The sequence below is a fragment of the Meriones unguiculatus genome, chromosome 21 (genome assembly GCF_030254825.1).
Source record: "Meriones unguiculatus strain TT.TT164.6M chromosome 21, Bangor_MerUng_6.1, whole genome shotgun sequence".
NCBI classification, from domain to species: Eukaryota; Metazoa; Chordata; class Mammalia; order Rodentia; family Muridae; genus Meriones; species Meriones unguiculatus.
Genome location: NC_083368.1, coordinates 56,800,360 through 56,826,131, shown reverse-complemented (window position 1 = coordinate 56,826,131; position 25,772 = coordinate 56,800,360). Strand labels below are relative to the sequence as shown.

General features: G+C 62.7%; 1 protein-coding gene and 1 pseudogene across 1 annotated transcript; both read left to right on the top strand.

Annotated features, from left to right (window-relative positions):
- The first annotated feature begins 1,616 nt into the window (after positions 1–1,616).
- Positions 1,617–24,734, top strand: Kcp (kielin cysteine rich BMP regulator). Its single transcript, XM_060373941.1, has 39 exons — positions 1,617–1,689; positions 3,169–3,211; positions 3,665–3,845; positions 4,903–5,071; positions 5,150–5,226; positions 7,266–7,362; positions 7,498–7,580; positions 7,700–7,793; positions 8,438–8,526; positions 11,185–11,278; positions 11,364–11,443; positions 11,520–11,613; positions 11,842–11,927; positions 11,997–12,078; positions 12,266–12,418; positions 12,489–12,595; positions 12,670–12,763; positions 13,216–13,389; positions 13,455–13,537; positions 13,605–13,698; positions 13,772–13,942; positions 14,101–14,271; positions 16,125–16,301; positions 16,828–16,913; positions 17,131–17,221; positions 17,338–17,420; positions 17,760–17,853; positions 18,280–18,453; positions 18,635–18,717; positions 19,324–19,444; positions 20,431–20,510; positions 20,695–20,794; positions 21,965–22,107; positions 22,227–22,399; positions 22,473–22,584; positions 22,664–22,765; positions 22,963–23,127; positions 24,012–24,318; positions 24,418–24,734. Exons 1-39 carry the CDS (start codon positions 1,617–1,619, stop codon positions 24,633–24,635), a joined length of 4,698 nt encoding a protein of 1,565 aa, XP_060229924.1. The 3' UTR covers positions 24,636–24,734.
- LOC110550970 (large ribosomal subunit protein eL37-like) lies at positions 10,037–10,373 on the top strand (annotated as a pseudogene).
- Positions 24,735–25,772: the final 1,038 nt, after the last annotated feature.

Below are 25,772 nucleotides of genomic sequence, written 5' to 3'. Positions count from 1 at the left end.
GACAGATCTCGTCTGAGATCACAGAGTGAAGCTGTAGGCCCAGACCGCTATATGAGGCCTGTGTCCCTGTTCCTGACAGGTCTGACAGGCCTGTGACCCTGGTCCTGTTACTCTCCCACGGCTTTGCCAGAGGCACCCAGTACACAGAAACAGTTTTCCCGCTGGAGACGTGGCTCAGTTGGAAGAGTGCTTCCTGCATGAAACCCCGGGATCCATCTGCAACACTAAATGTAATCTTCCTGGTTGTGCTTCGCTGTAGCCTCCTCACAGGAGATTCAGAAGTTCAAGGTCACCCTTGGCTACATATGGAGTTTGAGGTTAGCCTAGACTGGAGACTTGTCTTAAAGATCCTCTCTCTCTCCCCCTCTCCCTCTCTCTCCTTATTACTTCCAGGGTTGGACAAGAGCAGCTGTTGGACAAATGAAGCTCCGTTGGCTTCCATTGGCTGCCGTTGGCTCTGGCTTCCCCTTTGCTGTGTGACCCTAGCTCCAGGTCACACACACGTATTTGAGTCACAGCCTCCCTTCCCCCTGCTGCAGACTGCTTAGCCCTGGGAGGGGCCGCACATCTGGGGAAGAGACCCTTCCTTTACTCAAGCCTTGACTGCTGAGGGAGGCCTTCAGCTCCTGCCCTGCCCCAGCTGGGGAGGGTGGCTTCACATTCCGGGTCTTCAAGGCCAGGGACAGAGACTTCCCTGGCTGGATTCTCGGCTCCACCCTCAATGTCCCTGCGAACCTGGGGCCCCGTCCTGCCTCCCAGCTGCCTCCCAGTTGTTCCCCAGTCCTGGGCTTTGTGAACAGTTTTCCTTATTTCTCTTCCCCTGAGGTAAGCTCAGGGCCCAACCCTGCACTCTACTGCAGCTGAGTTTAGTCCCTAGAAACCGAGCACACGGAGAAGCCGATTCTCTTGCCACCATGCCTGGGCCTGGGGTAGAAGTGGGGCCTGGGGTCCAGGAAAGAAGTGAAGAGTGGGTACTCTTTTTATTTTTTCCAGACAGGATTTCTCTGTGTAGCCCTGGCTGTCCTGGAACTCACTCTGTAGACCAGACTGGCCTCGAACTCGGAGATCTGCTTGTCTCTTCCTCCCGAGCGCTGGGATTAAAAGGTGCCGACCACCACGCCAGCTTGGTGGGTTACTTGAGAGCGCTTGGACTGATTGCCTAGGGATTTATTTATTTTCTATGTGGGAGTGTTTCGCTTTCACCACACGCGCGCCGGTTGCTGGGAAGGTCCGAGGTGGGCACAGGATTCCCTGAAGGCGGTGAGCAGCCTTGGCAGTGAGCTGGGACCCGAACTCACGCTCTTTAGCACTGAACCATCTCTCCAGCCCCTTGCAGAGGGTTTTGAACCCGGCTCAGCCTGCTGATCCCAAAACTCCACCTGGGTCCCCCCCGGAGGATGAGCACCCCGAAAGGCTCAGACACGGTGGTCCTGGTGACCCGCCCCGCGCCCAGCTTCCAGCTAGGAAGGCCGCTGTGGGTCAGGACCCTCAGGCCCTGGGTGGGGGTAGGGGCCCGAGGGGCGGAGGAGCGCCCAGCCCTCCCTGAACAAAGCCGGGGTGGGCGGCGGCCTGAGTCTCGGCACCCCGCCCCGGCGCGCGCGGAGAGGCCGGCGAGCATGGCGCGGGCCCGGGCGCCGCTGCTCCCGCTGCTCCCGCTGCTGCTGCCGCTCGGGATCCTGGCCGGGCGCGGTGAGTCGGGGCGTCCTGAGGGTGCCCGGTTCTGCTCAGCCCGCAGACGGTCACAGGGCGCGGGGCCCCTTCCCCAGCCCCGCCCGCCCGGGCTGCGCGCCCGGCGGCCTTGGTGCTCTGTCCTCCCCGTCGGTGGGCGAGCGGGGGGCGGGCGACCCACAGCCAGTCGGGGTTCCCGGGCTGGGCCAAGAAGTCGGAGCAGCGCTGCAGCCGGGGCCGCCTTGGCATCCGGGCTTCTGAAGGGGGGGGAGGGGGAGGGGGAAAGCTCTCGGTGGGACCGGACTTTTCCTGTCAGTCTGTGGAGCTGAGCCCATGCTCTCTGCGGGGCGGAGAACCCCGAGACAGATTCTGGGGAGCCACCGGGCCTCTTCCAGGGGGACTTTGTGCAGATCTTCCAGGGAGAGGGACCGACCCTGTCTTCAGCTGGGGGCTCCAGAGGACACCCCAACTGGCTCCTTGACCCCCTCGGTTGTGCCTGCTGGTTGGGGGACTGGGGCTTTGGGGGTAGGGTGGCTAGAGCAGCTCATGCCCGTGTGGAGGCTTTCAGAGGCCGAGACCCTGTCGCAGAGCGGCCTCTGTTCGGAACTTGGAGAGGGACCAGGTCTCTGGCAGTTTCCGGGGACAGGCTGGGTGGGCTGCTGGTGTGAAGTGGGGGGCTAGGGCCTCCAGTGGGGAGCAAAGCCGGGCAGTGCTGCGGTTTCGTGACAGGGTTTCTCTGTGTAGCCTTGCCTGTCCTGGACTCGCTTTGTAGACCAGGCTGGCCTTGAACCCACAGACAACCGCCTGCCTCTGCCTCCCTGAGTGCTGAGCTTAAAGGCCTGCTGCCACCTGAAATCTTAACTTGCTCCTGGGCGCCTTGTGCTGTGGGAGAGAGAGGAGCAAAGTGGAGGAGGGAGCTCGCTCTTCAGCTTCTGTGAAGACAGGGGGAGGGGAGGAGGGGGTGGACTATGGGACAATGTTGAGAAGCCAGGGACGGTGGACTCAGCGGGACACAGGGGGGCGCCCCAGCCCCATCCCTGCCTTGGGGAAGTGAGTGAGTGGGGCTGCATTCACTGAGCGGCGGAGGTTAGACTGCAGCGGTGGCGGCGAAGAAAGGAGAAAGGAGTAGGTGACGTGCCAGGGAGCAGGGCTTTCAGAGTGGGAAAGAAAGGTCGCCATCTCGTTCAGCTTCGTTCTTGGTCTCCTCCTCGGGGAGCCTCCACTGCCCCCCCCCAAGCCCTGGATGTCTGTGGGAAGCAGCCCTGGCCTCCACCTTCCCGACTGAGGCCAGGCGAGGAGGGAGGGGAGGGGAAAGTAGCTGTGCTCCACCCCGCCCCAGCTCTGGCACACACTTCCTGGACTTATGGGCTGTAGAACCAGGGCAGGCTGGAGGCCTGGCCAGCACAGCACAGCACAGCACAGCACAGCACGGTTCTGCCTTCCGGAGCCCGCTTCATCCCATTTGGGGGCTCCTGGCCCGGGCCGCACACCTGTCCACAGGGGTGCGGAGCGTCTCTTCCCAAATCGGTGCTTTTGCCGACAGGTACAGTGAGTACTGGGTGTCTACACACGGGGTCTCCAGCTGTTTAAAGAGCCCTCCTTGCCCACACCCAGCCTCCTGTGCTGGGCTCTTGAGCCCAGCTTACCATGTCAGATCTCCAAACTATGTGCGACTCACCCCGCCTCCATGGCTAAAGATCCGCAGTCAGAGCCGGCTGCAGCGGCCTTGGTCAGGGGCTGCTCTGCTTGGGAAGCTGGTCTAAGCGGCCGGTGCTCCCAGGGCCGGTGCTCCCAGGGCCGGTGCTCCCAGGGCCGGTGCTCCCAGGGCCGGTGCTCCCAGGGCCGGTGCTCCCAGGGCTCTTCCCTGCCTCCTCGCTTGCACAGCAGCACCTTTGCAGGCTGTCTCCTCCTCCCCGGTGGGGCGGGTGAGCAGGCGCGGCTCAGGGTGGCCTTTGTCCCCTGCGTGACTCAGGACACAACCCGGACACCTTACCAGCCTCCACCTGCAGGCCAAGCTGGTTCTTGTGCCCGCAGGCGGAGAGGTCTCCAGAGCGCGCCCTAGGCTGGCTGGCCTTGACTATGGGCAGCAGGCACCGTCCCATTCCCTGGTCCCTGCTGAGACCCTGGAGGAGAGGCTGGAGCAGCTGGAGACCGAGGTGACCGACCTCAGAAAGCAGGTAAGTGGGGGCAGGCTGGCAGGGATGGGGAAGGACGGCCTTCGCATACTGGGAGAGAGGGAGGTTTGGCGTTTGGAGGCCACGGGGGACACGAAAATAGAGGGGGTTTGTTGTTTGTTTTGTTTTGTTTGAGACAGGGTCTCTCTACATAGCTCTGGCTGTCTGGGAACTCAATGTGTAGACCAGGCTAGCCTTGAACTCACAGAGATCCACCTCCCCTGACCCTCAAGAGCTGGGATTAAAGGAGTGCACCACCCCCAGCCTTTGCTGTCATTTTTTTTTTTAAGATTTATTTTTATTTTATGTTCATGGGTGTTTGTGCGTGCAAACCTGTGTGTGTGCCTGCCACTTGTTGAGGCCAGAAGAAGGGATTGGGGCTCTTGGAACTGGAGTTACAGACCGTTATTAGCCTCCACGGGTGCTGGGAACCAAGCCCAGGCCCCCCGTGTAAGCAGTTGGTCTCAGAACCACTGCGCCGTCTCCCAGGCACGTGTTTGGGGTGTTTGTTTATTGTTTTTGCAGAGCTTGAGCTTGAACCCAGGTCCTCACACATGATAGGCAAGGACTGTGCCACTAAGCTCTTAGCATTTTGTTGTAAGAACACTAGAGAGGTTCTTGTCTGACCTGGTCTTAATGCCTCTTCTTTCCGGAATGTGGAGGCTCCGGGCGTGGGCTGCTGACCCAGGCTTACGCAGTCTTTCACGTGTCTGGCAAAGAGACAGGAACGCTGCCTCAACAGAAGACAGCACCTGTGCTTAGGGTGATAACACAGCACCTGAAAGACTGAGGCAGGAGGGGTGACTTGAGTGTAAGACCCGGATGGTCTTTATAACAAGCAACTGCCAGCCAGGGTTTCACTCCCCGCTCCAAATTCCTCTTTAATTATGGGGGCAAGTCCTGAGCTTCTGTGTTCAAGGAACAGTTCTAGGTTCCCTGAAACACGTGAGGACGCCCACCTCTGTTCAGGAGCCCTTCTCATCCTGCCTCAGTCTCTCTGTCTCTGAGAAACCGTTGGTGAAGGAAGCTGAGCCGAGCCTGCCCCTCTGCCTCTCCCCAGAACAGGGACTTGCGAGCCAGGGTGCTGCAGCTAGAGTCCTGTGAGTGCTGGGGGCCGGGTCGCTCCTGTCCCGAAGGAGCTCGCTGGGAGCTGGATGCTTGCCTGGCCTGCGTGTGCCATGATGGGGCCTCACACTGCAGCCCCCGGCCCGGCCTGCCCCACTGCCGAGGTCAGTGTCATCACACCCAGGCGGCTACAGGGCCTGGAGGCGGCCAGGGTCCCCGGTGACGTCCCTCTCTCCCCGCAGGCTGCAGCCACCATGGCCAGTCTTACGGTCCCGGGGAGACCTTCTCCCCAGATGCCTGCAGCACCTGCCGCTGTCTGGTGAGTGCTTGAGACCTGGCACCCCACGCCTGCCCGCTCTCGCCACAGGGCACTCACGTGCTCTGCTAGTTGTCTCATGGAATCTAAGCGTCCAGACTCATCCAGGACCTCAGGATTTCAACACTCTACTTCCTGGGGCTCAATCTCCACATGCTCTCTGGGTTCCCCAAGCTTCTTGGTGGAATCAAGAAAGAAGAATGCTCTGAACCGCCTCGGTTCGGAGGAGGAATGCGGCAGGAGTGAGTCTGGGAAGGCCAGGCTGAGCCGAGACCCTGCCAGCATGCAGTGTGGGCCCCCTCCGGAGGGCCAGGGTTACACGGATGTCCTAAAGAGCCAAAGGATGGCGTGCTTAAAGAAGAGTGTGAGGAATGGCCGCCTTATGGGACAGACACAGACCAGCTGGAAGGCTGCCACAGCCACCGCCTAGGCACAGAGGCGGGTCCCGGGCCACAGGCAGAACAGGCAGGGTAACAGGGCAGGCCTGGGGCGCTCCCTCCGGTGCCCTGAGCAGAGCGGGGCAGAGGGAAGGCGGTGGTTTTGTGGAAGCTTTTTATTTGTCTGCTTGCCTGCCTGCTTGTTTTGAGACAGAGTCTCACTCTGTAGCACCGGCTGGCCCGGAACTTGCTGTGTTGGCAGGATGACGTCACACAGACGTCCTTCCTCCTTGGCCTCCCGAGTTCATGCTTCTTCTTTAGTTAGGCTTACGCAGAAGTCTGCATTGCTGGCAGCACGTGATTTTTACTCTATCACGTGCACCCCACACAGCAATTGGGGCTTTGTTGTTCATGTCGCCGAGGTTGGCCTTGAAAGCCCATCCTCTTGTCTCCGCTTCCACACGCTGGGATTCTAAGCGTGCCCACCATGTTTGGCTTTTTATGTGTTTCTTGGCTTTTTCTCTGTTTCACGCTGTAGGCCGAAGCTTACTGACTAGCCCAAGTTGGACTCAGCTCCTAGCGGTCTTTCTGTCTCTGTCCACATGAGCCACCACATGGTCTGTTATGTGCGCACACGCGTGTGGCTGGCGCGTGAACCAAGAGCATTCTGCATGCTGGGGAGCCGTCCCACCGCTGAGCTATATACACAGGCCTCTTTTTGAGTCAGGGTCTTACTGAGTTGCTCGGTCTGGCCTTGGGCTCATGCTATAGCCCAGGTGAGTCTTGGACTTTTTGATCCTCCTGCCTCAGCCTCCAGGTACCTGGGATGAGAGAGAGAGAGCTGTCTCAGCAGGCCCACTGGGACGTTCTCATCCTTTAAAACTGTACAGTGTTACTTGTCTGGAATTCCATTGCTACCGGGTGCCCTGCCCTTTGTATCCTGCCAGGAGAGGCAGGAGGTCAGTTAGGAGGGACAAGGACTCCAGCCAGCCCTGGGAGAGACAGAGGCTGAAGTCCTGGGAACCTCAGAGGAACACTGGGGCTGGCAGTGTAGTTCAGTGTGCCACATCTCAGAGTGCTTTCCCTCATTGCCCAAACCGTATAATTCAAAGGCACACACACACAGATTTCAGGTACACGCTTCCTCAGGGCCACTGCTATTCTATATGGTTGTGTCGTGTGTGTGTGTGTGTGTGTGTGTGTGTGTGTGTTGCACACGCAGAGAGGTGGTCACCTTTCAAGACACTTTCCTCTCTCCTGTTGTAAATAAAGGCAGCACATGGTCTCAGAGTCAGACTCTTGCCTGCTGCCTGCCAGAAAGATGAAGGAAATAGAAAACAGGCTGCCCAGCTCTTTGCTGTAGTCCCAGGCATCTCGGTGTCTTACTTAGGGACCTGGTCCTGGTTTTGAAGGCTGCGCTTGGGGCTTGGGCGGGGGCGGGGGGAGCGCTGTTGAAATGTGGCATCCAGAAGCCCGAGTCATCTCCACCTGCCAGGGAAGAGAATTATAGTCTAGCCTCTGCCCCGTTAATGTCCCTGCTGCTCTTCATTACCCCAGGCCCGGCCATGCCTCTGGGCATCCAGGCCTGGAGCCTGCTAGACCTTTGTGCAGAATACTCCAGTGTGGGCTGTGGAGAGAGTTCAAGGCTTGGTGTCTGCTCCGCAGGAGGGAACTGTGCAGTGCCGGGGGCCTTCATGCCCGGAGCTCAACTGTCTGGACAGCTTCACCCCACCTGGAGAATGCTGCCCCGTCTGCCGGCCAGGTGACCTCCCTCCCCCCCCCCCCGTTCTTACCCGTCTATCCCCTCAGCCCAGCGGGCACACTGAGGCTGAGGCCATGCATTCCCCTGGCGATGCCCACCAGTCCTGCTCTCCGTGAGCCCGTGTCGTCCTTTCAGGCTGTGAGTACGAAGGGCAGCTGCACGAGGAAGGGGCCAGCTTCCTGTCCAGCTCGAACCCATGCCTCCAGTGCTCCTGTCTGGTGAGTGATGGGGCCTGTCAGTCACTGTTCGCCTGCGCCATTGAGAGTCTCCCTGCTGGACACCTGCCCGCCTGGAACACCCGGGTGTCACACGCAGTTACAAACACTGTCTATTGTAGAGGAGCCTGGTCCGGTGTGTGCCTGTGAGCTGCCCGCCAAGCCCCTGCCCCGAGCCAGTCCGGAGGCCTGGGCACTGCTGCCCAGCCTGCCGCGGTGAGCCCTTCACCCAGTCATGCATGTCTTTAGCGCGTGTGTGCTGCCCGCAGGCTCATCTGCGCCCCGTGTGTATGCAGTGCCCCGGGAGGGTGCTGAGCATCGACCTCGGGGCCTCTGGAAGAGAAATTAGTGCTCTTCTCTTCCCAGTCCCTGCGACTTCTGTAGAGGCCCCAGCAGGCTGTCACACTCCGGAGCCGTCCAGTCAGGACTGATGTTTGATCAGTGGATAAGCCATGCTAGTCCAAGCGCCTTCCGGAGCTGCAGTCCCCGAGTTCTAGGTTTCCATTGTCTGTTAGTGGTTACTTGCGCCTTAGTTTCTCCATAAGGTGCACAGAATGGACTGCTAGCGTCTGCTTTGGGTGCCCAGGCACAGGGATTACCAGTAGATGGCGACCCTGAGTCACAGCAACACTATAAGCTAGTGTGGCAGGGGCAGAGACAGAGAGGCAGAGTGGGGGGGGGGCAGAGAGGCAGGGGCATAGAAGAGCAGGCTGAAGAGTAGTGAGGCCCTCACCCTGCCCAGGACACTGAGCATGCCTGAGAGTCTACACTCTAGACGGAGGTAGGAGCATGAGAGGAGGGGGAGAGGAAGGCAAGGTGGGGCCCCAGATAAATCCCTTTAGCCTGTTCTCTGTCCCCAGCCTCAGGCTGCACAGAAGGTAACTCTCACAGGGACCATGGCCAAGAGTGGACAGCTCCTGGAGACCCCTGCCGAATCTGCCAGTGCCTGGTGAGTCCTGGGGCTGCCCTCGGATTGCCCCTCACCCTTCCCTGCCACCAGGCCTGCTAGAGCCTTGAAAGGAGACGGAGCTACAGTGGATTGCGTGTTGGGCCCTGCGAGCATGCCGCCTGCTGGGCTTCCTGTTGCCTGCTCTGTTCAGCAGGCTGATCACTTTAGCTCAAGAAGCTCATGGATTCGTAGAGACAGGGCAGGGCACACTGAGTGGCCAGAGCTCCAGAGAGAGGAACACAGTCGTACTTGGAATAGCCAACCAGGTAACCCAGGATCACTTAAGATGTGGCTGGCCAGGGCTGCTATGGCTAGATGTGGTGGCAAATGCCTTTAATCTCCGTGTATAGGAGGCAGAGATAGGATATTCAGGAATTCGAGGCTAGCCTGGGCTACATAGTAAGACTCTGTCCAAAAAAAAAAGAGAAAGGAATGGGAACCAGAAAAGATCATCCTCAGTGAGGTATCCCAGAAGCAGAAAGACACACATGGTATATACTCACTTGTAAGTAGATATTAGACATATCATATAGGATAATCATACTAAAATCTGTACACCTAAAGGAGCTAAGCAAGAAGGACCCCAGATGCTCAATCTTCATTCAGAAAGGCAAACAGGATGGACATCAGAAGAGGAAGAAAACAGGGAACAGGACAGGAGCCTACCACTGAGGGCCTCTGAAAGACTCTGCTCTGCAGGGTATCAAAGCAGATGCTGAGACTTATAGCCAAACTTTGGGCAGAGTGCAGGGAATCTTATAAAAGAAGAGAGAGACAGAAAGATCTGGAGGGGACAGGAGTGCCACAAGGAGAGCAAAAACAAAACAAAACAAAAACAAAAGAATCTGGGCACAGGAGTCTTTTCTGAGACTGATACTCCAACGAAGGACAACGCATGGAGATAACCTAGAACCCCTGCACAGATGTAGCCCATGGCAGCTCAGTGTCCAAGTGGGTACCCTAGTAAGGGGAACAGGGACTGTCTCTGACATGAACTCAGTGGCTGGCTCTTCAAACACTTCCCCCCTGAGTGGGGAGCAGCCTTACCAGGCCATAGAAGAAGTCAATGCAGCCAGTCTTGATGAGACCTGATAGGCTAGGGTCAGGGAAGGGGAGGAGGACCTCCCCTATCAGTGGACTTGAGGATGGGCATGGGAGGAGATGAGGGAGGGAGGGAGGGGTTGGGAGGGGACTAAGGAGAGGGCTACAGCTCAGATACAAAGTGAATAAACTGTAATTAATAAAACAATAAATAAATTAAAAAAAGAAAAAAGAGAAAGGATGAAAAGAAGCAAAGGCAGGCAGGAAGGTCACCCATGGCCGTGATCCCAGACCTTGGAACGCCGAAGCAGGAAGACCATGAATGTGAGGACAGCATGAACTACATAGTGAGGCCATGTTACAACTCTCCTCCCTCACAACAAACAAGCAAGCACAAAACAAACAAAACCCCCAACAAAATGAAGAGAGGGGCTCTTCCAGTCTCTCTGGCCTCGGCGGCAGAAGCAAGATGACGCAGTCATCCTTTGGGAAGCGTCGCAATAAGACGCACTCTTTGTGCCGCCGAGGCTCTAAGGCCCACCACCTTCAGAAGTCGACTTGTGGCAACGTGGCTACCCTGCCAAGCGCAAGAGGAAGTATCACTGGAGTGCCAAGGCTGAGAGGCGAAACACTACTGGGACTGGTCGAATGAGGCACCTAAAAACTGTCTACCGCAGATTCAGGCATGGAGTCCGTGAAGGAACGACACCTAAACCCAAGAGGGCAGCTGTTGCAGCATCCGGTTCATCTTGAGGATTTCAATCAGTCATAAAATAAATGCTCTGGTTTCAAAGACAAAAAAAAAAAAAAAAAAAAAAAATGAAGAGAGGGGGTCCGTCCGCCCTTTTCCTCTACAACGGCAGGAAGCACTCTTAACTGCTGAGCCATCCCTCCCCCCAGCATCCAAGTCTGATTTCATCTTGTGACATTCTCCTTATGAGTGTGTCCGAGTCTGAGTTCCCCTCTTTGTAGGGCACTAAAATCGTACGGGCTTTCTGTGCCGCCCCAGCTCTGAAAAATGTCACGTAGACTTACTTTTATCTATAACACCCTCAGGCCTTAGCACACGCATGTTCCCGGCCAACTCTTGCGGGCGATGTTAACTCTTTATGTTAATCCACACTGCCATGTGGCTCCTTACCTCTCCTCCGGTTCATATACCCGACTCCCTCACGCCTTCTGCCTCTTTCCCAGAGTCCCTGTCTCTCCAGAAGGATAGTGCCTGCCTATCCTCTCTTGCCTCAGCTTTATTAACCAATCAGATGGCGATGGAGAACAATGTTTGCTAAACACTGAGGCTGATAGACCTACATCTGTGCTCAGCTGGGCTCAGCTCTCTGCTGGGACAGAAATCAGCGGCACAAAACCATCCCTAAGTCATATTAGGGAGACAACCTACCTCAGAGATACCCGACTAACTAACTGTATCTTCACCAACGTAATCCAAGAGATCACCTTCTGAGGCGCCAGGGGCAGCCGCTTTGAAGCGTTGACGTCCAGTCCTGGAGGGATGCATTTCATCCCATAGGAGCCCAATGAGTGGACGGCCCGGGGTCTAGCGTCATTCATCCGTCTTGGCTGGACCCTGAGGGTCTCTCCTGTGCCTACCCCTGCCAGGAGGGCCACATCCGGTGCCGCCAGCGGGCGTGTGCCAGCCTGTGTCCGTATCCTGCCAGGCCCCTTCCTGGCACCTGCTGCCCGGTGTGTGATGGTGAGTCAGGAGCGAGTGCTCACGGCTGGACTAGCAGGGATCATCCATGGGGCCTGAAGAGAGTCTGAGCGCCTTCCCCCACCAGGCTGCTTCCTGAATGGGCGGGAGCACAGCAGCGGGGAGCCTGTGTGGTCCCAGGACCCCTGTTCCCGCTGCCGCTGCGCTGTGAGTATGGCTGCCTGGCGGGTGGGGGTGCCGGCGTCCGGCCTGCCCGTCCCTGCTGACTGGGCCCTGTTGGCAGAACGGGAGCATCCAGTGTGAGCCTCTGCCCTGCCCACCCGCACCCTGCAGATCCCCGGGCAGGATCCCCGGGCAGTGCTGCCCCGCCTGTGATGGTGAGTCGGGGCGAGGTCTCCAGGCACCGGCTTGGGACAGGCTCTGTACGGAGGTGGGCTTTGCTCTCCTCGCACCCAGGCCTACCGAGTCCTCACCTCCACGGCACACACATGGTGCGATGCAGCAAGACCTAGAGGGCATCCCCAGGCCGTCTTCCTCAAGATGGGGATATATGCTTCCTGCTCGGCCACTAGTCCTGTCGCCCTGTCCCCTGTCCTCCTGTCCAGGCTGTAACTACCAGGGACACGAATATCGGAGCCAGGAGAGTTTCACCCTTCAAGAGAGCGGCCGCTGCCTTCGGTGCCTCTGCCAGGTGAGTGGGTGTGCCTTCTGCCAGGTCTGTGCCAGTCCTCACGGGCCTCTCACTTGGCCTCCTTCCTAGGCCGGAGAAGTATCCTGTGAGGAGCAGGCCTGCCCGATGGCCCCCTGTGCCCACCCTGCATCTGGCCCCCAGCTCTGCCCAGGTGTGTATGTGTGCCCTCGGGGAGCAGCTGCTTCCAGGGGTCCAGGGGCGAATGCCCCTCTGGCAAGGAGGGTGTGCTGAGTATTTCAGCATTGGTTCAGGGGCTGTGAGCCAGGACCCCGCGGGCTGGGAAGGACCGGGGTGGAGGGAGGTGTTAGGGTGCCCTGTGACAGACCTCCTTGCTGTAGCCTGCGTGCTCAATGGTGAGGAGTTCGCGGAGGGCGCCCAGTGGGAGCCAGATGGACAGCCCTGTACTGCCTGCTCCTGCCGCCATGGGGTGCCTGAGTGCGGGCCCGTGCCCTGCCCGCCGGCGCCCTGCCAGCACCCCACCCAGCCGCCTGGTAAGCACCCGCTCCATCTCCGTCCTCCCGGGCTGCGACCAGCCCGCCCTGACCAGCCTGCTCCACCCAGGTGCCTGCTGCCCCGGCTGCGAGGGCTGTGCCTACCGCGGCCTGGTGTTTGCCAACGGGCAGAACTTCACAGATGTGGACAGCCCTTGTCACGCCTGCCGCTGCGAGGTACCACCTCAGGCCAACGGCGCCCCTCAGGGCCGCTCCTGGGCCCGTTCCCACAGCCTCCTCCCCGCTCACAGGGCGGGACTGTGAGGTGTTCGTTGATCAACTGTCCTTCCACAACCTGTGCCACGCCCCAGAAGGGACCAGGCCAGTGCTGCCCCAGGTGTCCAGGTGAGTCTGTGCTGTGTCGGACGGGCCTCGGGGCCCAGTGGGACCAACAACGCCTTCCAGAGCAATGGCCTGCAGGAGCGATTTTGGTTCCTCCCAGGGGCGGGGGTGGGAGGAAGCGGAGATTTGCTGCCTTCTGCGACCCCCCTAGGCTGTCACCTCACGTTTCCTCTCAGGTGAGCTCACCAAGTAACAGCTTCCTGCAACGGGTCCCTGTGCGCTCGCGTGTGCGTCCTAGGCTCACGCTTGTCCTGGGCGCACGCTTGTGTGAACTTTTCTCCTCAGCACCTCAGAGTCGCGTGGCCCTCTCCATCTGCAAACAGAGGGACTCAAACTTTCCTCCCTGTGGGAGCCCCGCCTCCCCCCTGGAGGGAGACAGCTCCAAACTGGCCCCTGGCCGCTCCGTGGCTCCGACTCCCCGGGACACTGAGCTCGGGTCTCCGCTGTCCGCTCAGACTGCGTCCTGGAGACTCAGGTGTTTGTGGATGGGGAGCGCTTCCCTCACCCGAGAGACCCGTGCCAGGAGTGCCGGTGCCAGGAAGGCCAAGCTCGCTGCCAGCCTCGAGCCTGCCCCAGCGCCCGCTGCGGGCACCCCCTGCCCAGCGCCTGCTGCAGGGCGGACTGCACAGGTGAGGTGGCCCGGCTGGGGGGGCGCCCGGGTGCAGGGCAGCGGCCCACAGCTCCCCCTCTCCAGGCTGCGCCTTTGGCGGGAAGGAGTACCCCAACGGAGCGGACTTCCCGCACCCCACCGACCCGTGCCGCTGGTGTGGCTGCCTGGTGAGTGGGTGAGCTGGGGGGGCCTCCTCGTGCCGGCCCGGCCGCTCCATCTGCCCGTCCCCCGCAGGGCGGCACCGTCCAGTGCCTGGCGCGCCGCTGCCCGCCGCTGCCCTGTGCCGAGCCGGCCCTGCCTCCGGGAGAGTGCTGTCCGCAGTGCCCAGGTTGGTACCACTCGCCAGCCGCCCTCCCCGCGCCTCCTCCTGCCCCGCGTGGCCTGACGCGCGCCCTCCGCAGATGCCCCTCCTGACTGCCCGCGGCCGGGCGACACGGCCCCCGCCCGCCCCCCGGACGACCCCTGCAGCCGCTGCCTCTGCCGGGACGGCGCCGTGGCCTGCCAGCGACTGCCGTGCCCCCCTGCGCCCTGCGCGCACCCGCGCCGGGGCCGCTGCTGCCCCTCCTGCCACGGTACCTCGTTTGTGGCGACGCCCCTCTCTTGCCATCCCCCAGCCCCCTCTCAGCCGCAGCCCCTGCTCCCCTCTCACGGTCTCTCCCGCCTGGGTGGCCTGGGTGGCACGGCCTGGCGCCAGCCACCACCCTCCCCCTGCCCCCGCCCCTCTCCCTAGGCTGCCTGTACCGGGGGACGGAGTTTGCCAGCGGGGAGCGCTTCCCGGACCCCAGCGCCGCGTGCCACGTGTGCCTCTGCTGGGAGGGCAGCGTTAGCTGCGAGCCCAAGGCGTGTGCCCCCGCGCAGTGCCCCTTTCCCGCCAAGGAAGACTGCTGCCCTGCCTGTGATGGTGAGTGGGCACGGGGGGGGGGGCACACGAGTGCGGGGTGGGGTGGAGTGCTGATGACAAAGCCCGGCCAGCCTCCTCTCCACTGCCCAAAAGCAAAGCAAGAAGAGTAAGGTGGAGCTCTGAGTTCGAGGCCAGCCTGATCTACAGTGAGAGTTCCAGGACAGCCAGGGCTACACAGAGAAACCCTGCCTCAAAAACAAAAGCAATAAAAAGAAAGAGAAAAAAAAAGCCCTGTGCTGATGTACTTTCTCCCATCGCTGGAACAGTCTGGGGGCGTGCACTTGAGCAGATTACCCACTGAGCCCAGTTTCACTCCTGTCACTCATGTGTTACTTTGGCAATCTTCACTTTTTGACGCGGGGCCTCATGTAGCCCAGGCTGGCCTCCAAGGTGCCACGCAGCAGAGGATGGCCTTCGCCCTGCCTCCTGCACCTCCCAAACGCTGCAGTCACGCTGCCAGCCGCATTGACTCTAGCATCTTCTACCCAACGTAACTTTGTTCACGCAGTCAGAGTCCGAGGTGCACACGCCAGTTCAGGCGCATGGTGACGGAGGTGGGGGACAGCTGACTGTGTTCCCGGGAGTGAGCTCAGACTGTCAGGCGTGTTGGCGCGCGCCTCTGCCCACTGAGCCATCTCACCGGCCACCTAGATGGATTAAATGAAAAAAAAAAAAAAAGAAAGAAAAAGAAAAATAGACTTGTCATGAATAGAGGATCACCGTTAAGATGAACACAGCTAAAGCACAGTCCCGGGAGTGGTGGCCATGCCTGTCATGCCAGGACTGAGGTGCTCTAGACAGCAAGGTCAGGAGTTCAAGGCCAGGCTCAGCAATGTGAGATCCTGTTTCAAACAAAAAATCTGTCTCTCTACCTCTCTATCATATATGTGTGTGATTTTGTGTGTGTGAGGGAGGGAGGGCCACGTGTATGGTGAATCCAAGAATCCAAGCAGCTTCCACTCTCTGCCTTTTTTTTATCTGAGACGCTGTCCTTGCTGACCCTGGAGCTAAGCGGGCTGGGAGCCAGCAAGCCCGGGAACTTGTGGTCCCTGTGTCCACCACGGTGGGGCTGGGGGTGTGCAGGCAGCCCCGTCTGGCTCTTTGCTTGGGTCCTGGGAGCTGAGCTCAGGTCCTGTGCTTCCTGCAAATATGTTCTCAGCCACGAGCCACCTCTCTTGCCTCCCGTCCACTGTGGAGCTGGGGCTGGCCTTGAACTCCTGGTCATCCTGTCACCACTTTGCAAGTGCTGGGATTGTTAGCTGCGTGTGCTACCGGCTCGCCTGGTTGGGCTGTGTTTGGTTGTTGTGTGGTTGGTTTCTTAGATTTTCTGTTTTAGATTGTGTGTGAGCTTCTTGCCTGAGTCTATGTCTGTGTACCACGTGTGGTGCCTAACGCCCTCAGAAGTCAGAACTGGGTATCAGATCCCCTGGGACTGGAGTGACGGTGATTGTGAGGCCCGAGTGGGTGCCAGGGACTGAACTCAGGGCCCCTGTAAGAGCGATAGGGCCACTTTTAGAGGGATGCAAGCAGATGCCATAGAGGAGAGCAGGCAGACTGCCCCTCTCATATCAGCCTGGAGGCAGCAGAGTGCTGGGGAGGGGCTCCTGTGCCCCAGCTCTGGCACGGGACTCGGTGCCTTCTGTGAGTGGCCTCCCCAGCATCTAGCCCTGTGGGCAAGGCCTTGTGAGTTTCCTCTGGGTGGAAGCCAGGGACTCTTGCGGGGTGTGAGGGGCAAAGCCTGCCTCGGGCCCCCCAGACCTCATCCCACCAACCCTCCTTTGCCGGAGTCTGGACCCAGGCCACCCCAAGACTGCTTCCCTCCTTTTGTGCCCTCTGGGTTCCCTCTCTGACAGGCTGTGAGTATCTGGGGGTGTCCTACCTGAGCAGCCAGGAGTTCCCCGACCCCCGGGAACCCTGCAGCCTGTGCACCTGCCTTGGAGGCTTCGTGACTTGCACCCGACGGCCCTGTGAGCCTCCAGCATGCAGCCACCCACTCACTGTGCCTGGGCACTGCTGCCCGACCTGTCAGGGTAGGAGGGCATCTGCCTCTCCCCTCACTCCTGCTGGGGCTCCCAGGGGACGGGGCCAGTGGGCAGGAGGATTGCTGCACTCAGCCCTGAGGTAGACACACACACACATTCTCTTGCGCCCATATGCATGCCCTGGCCTCTTGTCTATCCCCACCGTCCCCTCCCCATTGGCCCTTTTTGTCCTAAGCTTTCTTACTCTTAAATTGCCTTGCCGCCTTCTAACGCCACCTCCTGAACACTGTGGCTCCCAGTGCCACAACGCCTGTGCCGCCCTGCCCTTCCCCACGCAGGTCCCGATTCACACCCGCCGCCTTCCAGTCTCTTCATACATGCAAATCTGCAAAACCCTGCAGCCTCGGTGATAAACTCCCCCCCTGCCCCGCCCTGCTCCCCTCCTCCGGGGTGATGAAGGGAGTCCTCAACACGGCTGTGTGTGTGTGTGTGTGTGTGTGTGAGTGTGTGCGTGTGAGTGTGTGCGTTCGCGCACGTGCTGGCTCTGATGACAGTGGCCTGCCCTCTCTGCCAGGATGCCTGTACCTCGGGGTGGCTGCGGCCCTCGGAGAGAGCCTTCCTGACCCTCTTGACCCCGCCTGCTCTGTCTGCACTTGTGAGGTGAGGCGAATCGTTGGGGCCTTGGCTTCTTCTCGCCCATCGTCTTCCTTTCTGGAAGGAGCTGTCTGCGCCTAGGCTGCACCAGCGTGTTTTGCGTGTGACATCTGGTGGGACACGGCTGGGGTCAGGTCTCTCTGGCAGGGAAGGGGCGCCATTAGCTCGGCCGGGTGCCCGTCAGGCTGCCTGACTTGGAGGTGACAGTGCCATCTCTCCCCAGGAAGGCTCCATGCGCTGTGGAAAGAAGCCATGTCCTCCGGCTCTCTGCACGCAGCCCTCCCCAGGCCCCTGCCTGTGCCCTGTCTGTCGCGGTGAGCAGAGTTTGCCACTCCTGTGCGCTGGCATGGTGCCCGCCTCCTCTCCTTCTGTCAGGTCTGAAGTACGGCTGGGTGGCCCAAACCTCCCACAGGAAGTCTGTCTCCCACAGGCTGCCTCTTTCAAGGCCGGGAGTACCCAGATGGGGAGGAGTTTGAGGGACCCGAGGGCAGCTGCGAACGCTGCCTCTGCTGGGTATGTGGGGTCAGGTGTGGGGGGGGAGGTGTGTGGGGGCAAGGGTAGGTATGTGAGGGCAGGGGTGTGTGGGGGCAGGTGTGGGGGGGAGGGGTGTGTGGGGGCAGGTGTGTGGGGGCAGGTGGGGGGAGGGGTGTGTGGGGGCAGGGGTGTGTGGGGGCAGGTGGGGGGGGCAGGGGTGTGTGGGGGCAGGTATGTGAGGGCAGGGGTGTGTGGGGGCAGGGGTGTGGGGTGTGTGGGGGCAGGTGTGGGGGGGCAGGTATGTGAGGGCGCAGGGGTGGCCCCGGCCTGGGTCCAGGCCTCCATGGCGAGCCGCTGACCTGCGCCTCCTGCCTGCAGGCCGGCCGCGTGAGCTGTGCCAGGCTTCGGTGCCCGCCTCTGCCCTGCTTGCTTCAGGCCACCGAGCCAGGGACCTGCTGTCCTCGGTGCACAGGTAGCCCTGGCCCTGCAGCCCTCCTTCAGCCCTCTCGCCCCAGTCCTTGGCTGCCCCTAACCCGAGTCCAGCCTTTGCCCCCCCAGGCCAGCGTGCCCTTAGTGGCCGTCTGTGCCCTCTCAGCCCTCCCCCTCTTCCCAGCCCTAATTACGATTAGTAACATTTATTAGCACTGTGCATACAGTGATACAGTGTTCCAGACTCTGAGCCAGGCGCTCCACACACACACACACACACACACACACACACACACACACTCACACACCCGTATCCGTGCCATACCCCCTACACCTCCACAGACACCCACATCTGTGCCCCCCTGCAGAGGCTGCTGGTGCCCTCGCCTCTTGCTGACCACAGGTGGGGCTGGGGGGCAGAGCTGCAGCTGTCAGGCTCAGCGCTCACACCTGCCTGCCCGGGACACAGGCTGCCTCGCCCGTGGGGAGGAGCACCCTGAAGGCAGCAGCTGGGCGCCCGCCGACAGCCCCTGTTCCTCCTGCGTGTGTCACAAGGGCGTCATCACATGTGCCCAAATCCAGTGTGTCAGCGTCTGCGTCCAGCCCGAGCAGGGTCCCGGGGACTGCTGCCCTCGATGCCCCGGTACTAGGAACCCGGGGAGGGAGGGAGGGAGGGAGCGAGCTCTGGGTGCCAGCCACAACTCCCTGCTCTCCTGCTGAGCGGGGTGTTGGTGTCAGGAGCTGCAGGGGGGCGGAGCCGGCCACTTGGCATGGCTGCCAGCCTGGAGACTGCTTGCCCTGCCCTGTTCTTGTCTCACCTCAAGGCTGTGAGCACGAGGGCAGGAAGTACGAGCCTGGGGAGAGCTTCCAGCCGGGGGCAGATCCCTGCGAGGTGTGCCTCTGCGAGGTAGGAGGGGGCAGGACCACAGGGCCGGGGGCGTCTCAGGGCCCAGGGCTGAGCGGGGAGTGGGCATGGCCCCTGGCTGATCTTTGGGGTAGTGGTGGTCAGGGGTAAAGAGCAACCCACAGGGAAACTGCTCTCTGCTGTCAAGGGAAGGGTGAGGGCTGGTCAGGTCAGTTGGCTGAGGGCCTGCCTCCCACGCACAAGCCCTGGGTCAGCTGTCGGCACCACATGCACAGGGCGTGGTGGGGTGGCACATGCCTACAGTTCTAGCACTGCGGAGGCAGAGGCAGACGGAGCAGGAGTTCAAGGCCAGCCTTGGCTACATATCAAGTTTGAGGCCAGCCTGGGCTACGTGAGACCCTATCATTAAAACCAAAAGTAATGGTGTCATAGGTCAGGAGACAGGCAATGGCGAGGAGGATGGTGTGAAGAGTGACAAGTTAAGGGTCACATGACGGCGCGGGCCCCAGTGACTTGAAAGAGTAAGGGACGCGGTGTCCGATTAAGAGCAAGCCGGCACGCCCACAGCGCCGCAGACAAGAGTGCGCAGACGGGCCCTGGGCTCAGCCTCCAGGCCTTGGGCTAACCTCTGCTCGTTCCTTCTTGCAGCTGCAGCCCGAGGGGGCCCCCAGCCTTCGCTGCCGCCGGCGGCAGTGCCCCAGTCTGGTGGGCTGCCCGCCGGGCCAGCTTGCCCCGGCCGGCCCCGGCCACTGCTGCCCCACCTGCGTGGGTGAGTCCCAGGACGCGGGGGAAGCAGGGCTGCACCCGCGGGGAAAGGCCTGGCCGGCAGGGGGCGCTGCGGGGCAGCAAGCGTCTGCGGGCAAAGCCAGGAAACAAAACATAAAATAATTTAGGACACGTGCGGGTAAAGAGAGTCAGGGTTTTCCTAACGCAGCCACCCATCTTTGCCGTGGGAGCCGGGGTCACCGGAAGCACAGCATCGCGGTGGCCCAGCCCTGCCGAGCTCACTCGGGCACACTCGGGAGACAGGGTCCCCTGGCCGGGCTGCCCGGCCCTCTGCTCGCTCTTCAGGCTCTCAGTGTGAAGGCGCGCAGCTCTGTGGGCACACACAGGTCAGCGCCTCGGTTGCGTTTAAGCTAGAGCTCCGGGGTATTCTGTCCATCACCAAAACCGTGGCAGCCTTCCGTCGGGAAGCTGTGTCCTCACAGCCCTCGCTGGGGCCAGAGGAGGGCTCCTTTATTAAGCACCTCGTGTATGCGCCACGCCGCTTGCTGTGTCTAATAAAGCGCGTCTCCTTTAGTTTTCCAGTGACCCAGTCAGGTAGAGTGCTATTACTCCTTTCCACACGTGAAAACGGAGACTCAGGAAATTAATTTGTCCGTCTGTTGGTGGAGCCATGACCCGGAAGGCCTCATCACTGCTCGCTTTGGCCAGGCTCTATGAAGCGAAGGGGCAGGACGGCCTGGCCGGGCTCTGTGCTGAGAGCATGCTGAGGGAGCCATGCTGCCTGTGGCCAGCCCCGTGGCCAGCCCGCCCCTCCCCTTAGCATGGCAAAGTTCTCCCGAGAGGCCAAAGGGGCCGCTCCAGCAGCACACGAGCGGAGACTGGCTTGGTCAAGGGCAGTTACCGCTGCTGGGGGAGGCCACGCGGATTCACAGGTCACTCCCGTGAATTCCCAACTCTGTCCTGCAGGCAGAGCTGGGGCTGCAGCTCCTGCCGCCGCCCCACCCTCACTGTGGGCCCTTGCCTTCACAGAGGCTCTGAGGAACTGCACGGAGGACCTGCAGGGGTCTGAGCTGGTGCCAGGGGACCCCTGCTACACCTGCCGGTGTCAGGTGAGTCCTCGCCCAGGGGCGCTCTCAGACACCCCCATCTGTGAGCTGAGGCTGAACCTCGTTCCCCAAGCAGCTCCCGAGCTCTTGTCACTCTGACATTTGCCCTCCTGCCTACACCCTCCTCCCCAACTCCACGAGATCTGCTGTTCCCCAACCCCACGTCCTGATTACACCCCCACAACAGGACCTGACATGGCTCTGCACGCACCGGGCGTGTCCTGAGCTCAGCTGTCCCCTGTGGGAGCGTCACACAGCCCCTGGCAGCTGCTGCCCCGTGTGTAAGGGTAAGTGGACAGCCGGAAGGGAGCGTGCTGCCGGAAGGACGGCCACGACTCCTCCTTACACCGTGCGGTGGAGGCTCTCCGTGGGTGGAGAGGTGGCAGGGCCCAGCAACACCCGCCCTGTGACCTGGGGACAAGCCTGGGGGTAAAGCGAGGCAGGCCTGACACCCAGCAGCAAACATGGGCCCCGTGAGTGGCCGCGCATCCTTGTTCCGGACAGGGAGCTGAGGCCGGGGCTCCTTTCCCGCCGCCTGCAGCGCCGGGGTGCGCTCGTGGGAGGCGGACGGAGATGGAAGAGGTGCTGCCAAGACCCTACTCAGAAGGTCATGGCCTGTGCCACGGGGATTCCCACTGTGACGCCAGGACTGCGGCAACTCTTAATTGGGGCTTGCTGACAGCTCAGAGATCTATCCCTTATAGTCATGGTGGAAGCATGGCGGCCTGCAGCGGACGTGGTGCTGCAGAGGGAGCTCAGAGTACAGCAGGAGCCGGCAGCAGGAAGAGGGTCACGCGGGGCCTGCCTTGAGCTTCTGAAATGCCAACGCCCACCCCAGGCACCCTTCCTCCATCAAGGCCCCGCCCTCTGCCGCCGGGCCACGCCTGCTGGCCAGGCCCCGCCCTCTGCTGCCCAGGCCCCGCCTTCTGCTGCCGCCGGGCCCCGCCCGCTGCTGCCCAGGCCACGCCTGCTGTCCAGGCCACGCCCGCTGCTGTCCAGGCCACGCCCTCTGCTGCCGCCGGGCCACGCCTCCACGGCGCGGCTCCGCCTGAGCCCGCGGGCCGGTTCCCTTACTCTGGCGCCGTCTGGGTTCTGCAGGAAGTCCCTGACCGGTGGTGCCTGTCTTTAGCGGAGCTATCGCGTCCGCATGGCTGCCTGACGGTGCCTAAAGCTGGCACACGCCGTGGGCCGTGCCAGGGTGAGGCGCGCGATGGCGGAGGAAGGGTAGCACGCGAGCCCTCCGCCTCCCACGAGCGCGCCCCGGCCCCAGCTCCTTGTCCGGAACGGGGACGCGCTGCCATTCACCGGTCCATGTGTGCTGCTGGTGCCGGGCCTGCCCCGCTTTGCCCGGCTCGTCCCCGGTCACAGGGCGGGCGCAGGCAGGGCCTCCGGGGTCGTGGCCGAGCCTGCGGCGGCCCCGCTGCCCGCGCGCTGAGCCGCGCCTCCTTTCCGCTCAGGCCCCGCGCAGTGGTGCGCGCACCAGGGCCGCCGCGTGGCCTCCGGGGAGCGCTGGGCGGCGGACGCCTGCACCCGCTGCTCCTGCGCGGCGGGGGCCGTGCGCTGCGAGAGCCGGCGCTGCGGGGAGCTCGCGTGCGGCCCGGTGAGTGCGGTGGCCCGGGCGCGCGGGGCCTGTCCCCCGTGGAGCCGGGTTCGAGGCCCCGGTGCGGGGGGAGGCCCGGCCCGCGCAGGGCCCGTGCCTGACGCGTGTGCCCCGGCCAGGACGAGACCCCCGCGCTGAGCCCCGGCCGCTGCTGCCCCCGCTGCCTGCCCCGGCCGGCCTCCTGCCTGGCCTTCGGAGGCCCCCACTACCGCACCTTCGACGGCCGCCTGCTGCACTTCCGGGGCGGCTGCAGCTACGTGCTGGCGCGGGACTGCGGGGGCGAGGACTTCAGGTGCGCGCCCGTCCCCCTCCCCGCCGCCCGCCCCGGCCTCCCTGACTCCGGTCCCCCCCCCCCCGCCCGACAGTGTGCACGTGACCAACGACGCCCGCGGCCGCAGCGGCGTGGCCCGGACCCAGGAGGTGGCGGTGCTGCTGGGCAGCCTGGCTGTGCGGCTGCTGCCGGGCCCGGCGGTCACGGTGAGCCGGGGGCCGGGGTGGGGCGCCCGCGCGAGCCCCGCCGGGCCCGGCACGGCCCCCGTCTGCCTCTCCGCCGCAGGTGGACGGGCTCGCCGTGGCCCTGCCCTTACTCCGGGAGCCGCTGCTCTACGTCGAGCGCCGAGGCCGCACGGTGACCCTGCACGCCCAGCCTGGCCTCCAGGTGCGGCCCCGGGCTCGAGGGGGCGGCGGGGCGCGCGGGGCCGGGGAGCCCGGCGCAGAGGCCCCAGCACCGGCCCCGCCTGGGCTCGGCACGCGGGCGCGCTGGGCCGTCGCCGCGTCCCGCAGCTGGCGTCGAAGGCGGGAGCCGGTGGGCCCGAGCCCCGCCCGCGCCGCCGTCCAGCCCCGCCTCCCTCGCAGGTGCTGTGGGACGGGCAGGCCCAGGTGGAGGTGCGGGTCCCCGGCTCCTACCGCGGCCGCACCTGCGGGCTGTGTGGGAACTTCAACGGCCTGGCCCAGGACGACCTGCAGGGCCCCGACGGGAGGCCCCGGCGCTCGGAGGCCGCCTTCGGGAACAGCTGGAAGGTGCGTGGCGCGGGAAGGCGGGGGGGGGGGCTGCGCCGTCGGCCTGCGCGGGAGCCGGGCCCCGCAGAGCAGCGGGGAGGCAGCGAGGCCGGCGCTGGGAAGCCCTGAGCCCCGCTGCGTCCCTCGCGGCTGCGGCGCCTGGAGCGAGCCCTTCACCTACTCTAGCCTCAGCCTCTGTAAGGGGGCGGGGGTGGGCTTTCGTCACGGGGTTGCGCCATCTCCGTTCTTGAGGCTCATGCTGGGCCCCGACCTGGGACCCTCTTCTCCCAACTTGTTTTGGTTTTGGAGACAGGGTCTCGTGCAACCCAGGGCTGGCTCTGGAGAGCAGGCTGGCCTCGAACCCACAGAGATGCGCCTGCCTCTGCCTCCCATGCGCTGGGTTGCAGGCGGGCGCCACCGCGCCCGGCTTTACCGGTTCTTGAGAACCAGATTGCAGGCCTGTGGCCTCCGTTCCTGGCCTTTTCCTTTTTGACACAAGTCTCGCCGCGCTGTCCAGGTTGGCCTGGACCGTACTGCCTGGCCCAGGAGCCTCCTGCCGGACCCCTAGGCGGGGTCACAGGGTGTGTGGCCCACTATACCAGGCTCTTGGAGCTTTCCGCCGGGCGGGCGCAGTGGCGCACACAGTGACCAGCGCTCCGAGAGGCAGAGGTGTCTCTGTGGGTTCGAGGCCAGCCTGGGCTTCACAGAGAAACCCTGTCCGGAAAAACCAAACCGAGACGCTCTCATTCGCATGTACTAACTCCCCACAGTAACGCGCTTCCTTTAGGCGGCGGCGTAGACGCGCACAGGCCGCCCTTCTGCCCTCTCCGACCGGCGAGGCTCGGGCTGTGCTGAGTCTGCGGCAGGGGCAGAGCCCGCTCACAGCTCGGCCGCTCTCCGAGTAGGTCCCCGAGGGCCCAGGGCCCGGGCGGCCTTGCCCCGCGGGCCGGGAGGTGGACCCGTGCCGGGCCGCCGGCTACCGCGCCCGGCGCGAGGCCAACGCGCGCTGCGGGGCGCTCAAGGGCCCGTCGTTCCGTCGCTGCCACGCCGTGCTGCCGCCCGAGCCCTTCTTCGCCGCCTGCGTGTACGATCTGTGCGCCTGCGGCCCGGGGCCCGCGGCCGGCGCCTGCCTGTGCGCCGCCCTGGACGCCTACGCCGGCCTGTGCCGCCAGGCGGGCGCCGCCCCCGAGGGGAGGACCCCGACGGCCTGCGGTGAGGGGCGTGGCCGGCGGTGGGGGCGGGGCGGTGTCAGCGAGGGGCGTGGCCGGGGCGGGGCGGGGACCGCTGAGCCGCCCCTCGCTCTGCCCGCAGTGCCGGGCTGCCCCGCGGACCGCGGCTTCGTGTTCGCCGAGTGTGGACCGCCCTGTCCCCGAACCTGCTTCAACCGGCACCTGGCCCCGGGGGAGCTGGCGGCCCAGTGCGCGAGGCCCTGCGTGCCCGGCTGCCAGTGCCCCGCGGGCCTGCTGGAGCACGAGGGCCACTGCGTCCTGCCGGAGGCCTGCCCGCCCGTCCTGCTGGCTGGAGACTAGCTGCCGCGGCCTCAGCCGGGTCCGCCCGCCCAGAAGCCACGCCCGGGGCCCGGGGAGCGGGGCCGGCCTCCCCGCCGCATAGGAATAAACGCCACCTTGCCCACCACGGCCTGCGTGTGCTTCTTGCTGGGGGCGGGGCCGGGTGCCTGTGGGCGGGGCCCGCGACCCCGCCCCTGGTCTCTGTGTGGATCCGTGTGGGACCTGCCAGGCTGAAGCGCCAACTGACTGACGAACCAACTGACTGACTTCCTGCTTCTTCGCTCTGGCCCGAAAGCTTGTCTCCTCTTGGCCACTCTGCGAACTGCTGACGCAGGACTCTAGGGAGACAGAAGAAGCCCAGCTGCGTGTGCATTTGCCCCCCCCCCCCGCCTTAGAAACCCCGTGTGCGTGCGCAGCTGTGCGTGTCCGCAGCCCCGGCAACAGGTGCTCGTGGAGACAGTAAAGGCAGCCCACCAGGATGGCGCTGCGGGGCAGGGAACATGGTTTGCCAATAGCAAAGTCCAGGCTTTGAGTTCTCTGCCATGTGTGAGCTGTGTGACCACGGGAAGTTTAGGTCTCCTGGTGTTGGGGGCGCACACCTGTCATCCAGCACTGGGGAGGCAGAGGCGGGCGGATCTGAAAAGTTTAGAAATCTTGGTTCACAGCTCAGGAGCCTCTGTTGTCGCTAATGGCCCTATGTCAGGTTCATGAGGGCTCAGCGCCCCAGGCGAGAGGCAGCCAAGCCTTATCTGCTAAGCCGAGGCCACCCACCAGAGGCCTTTTTCATGGGGGGAAGTTTGCTCCACTCTCCTGCAGGGGACCAGGCTACAAGCAAGCTGCTCAAGGCAGCGCAGGCTGTAGGGAGGCCAGGCTCTCGCTCCGCCTTCTGTCCTGTGACAAGACCCGAAACGTTTAAAGTGTAAGCAAAAGGCTTTATTTTGACCCACAGTTCTGGAGGCTCCTTCCAAGATTGGCTTACCCTGTTGCTTTGGGACTTTGAAATTGTTCATGAGAGCAGACTTCTTACATCACGAGCCAGGAAACAGAGACAGGACCAGGCAGGGAATCCCACCGTCCGCCTCAATTTCCAGTGACCCAAGGATTCTCTCAACTTCCTTTCTTTCCTTCATTTGTTTGTTCATTCATTCTGTGTTTTTG

Coding starts and splice junctions, on each gene's coding strand:
- Kcp (XM_060373941.1), top strand. CDS start 1,617: ATGGCGCGGGCCCGGGCGCCGCTGCTCCCGCTGCTCCCGCTGCTGCTG. Junction 3,212..3,664: donor ATCGGTGCTTTTGCCGACAG/GTACAGTGAGTA, acceptor ACACCTTACCAG/CCTCCACCTGCAGGCCAAGC. Junction 18,718..19,323: donor GCGAGGTGTGCCTCTGCGAG/GTAGGAGGGGGC, acceptor TCCTTCTTGCAG/CTGCAGCCCGAGGGGGCCCC.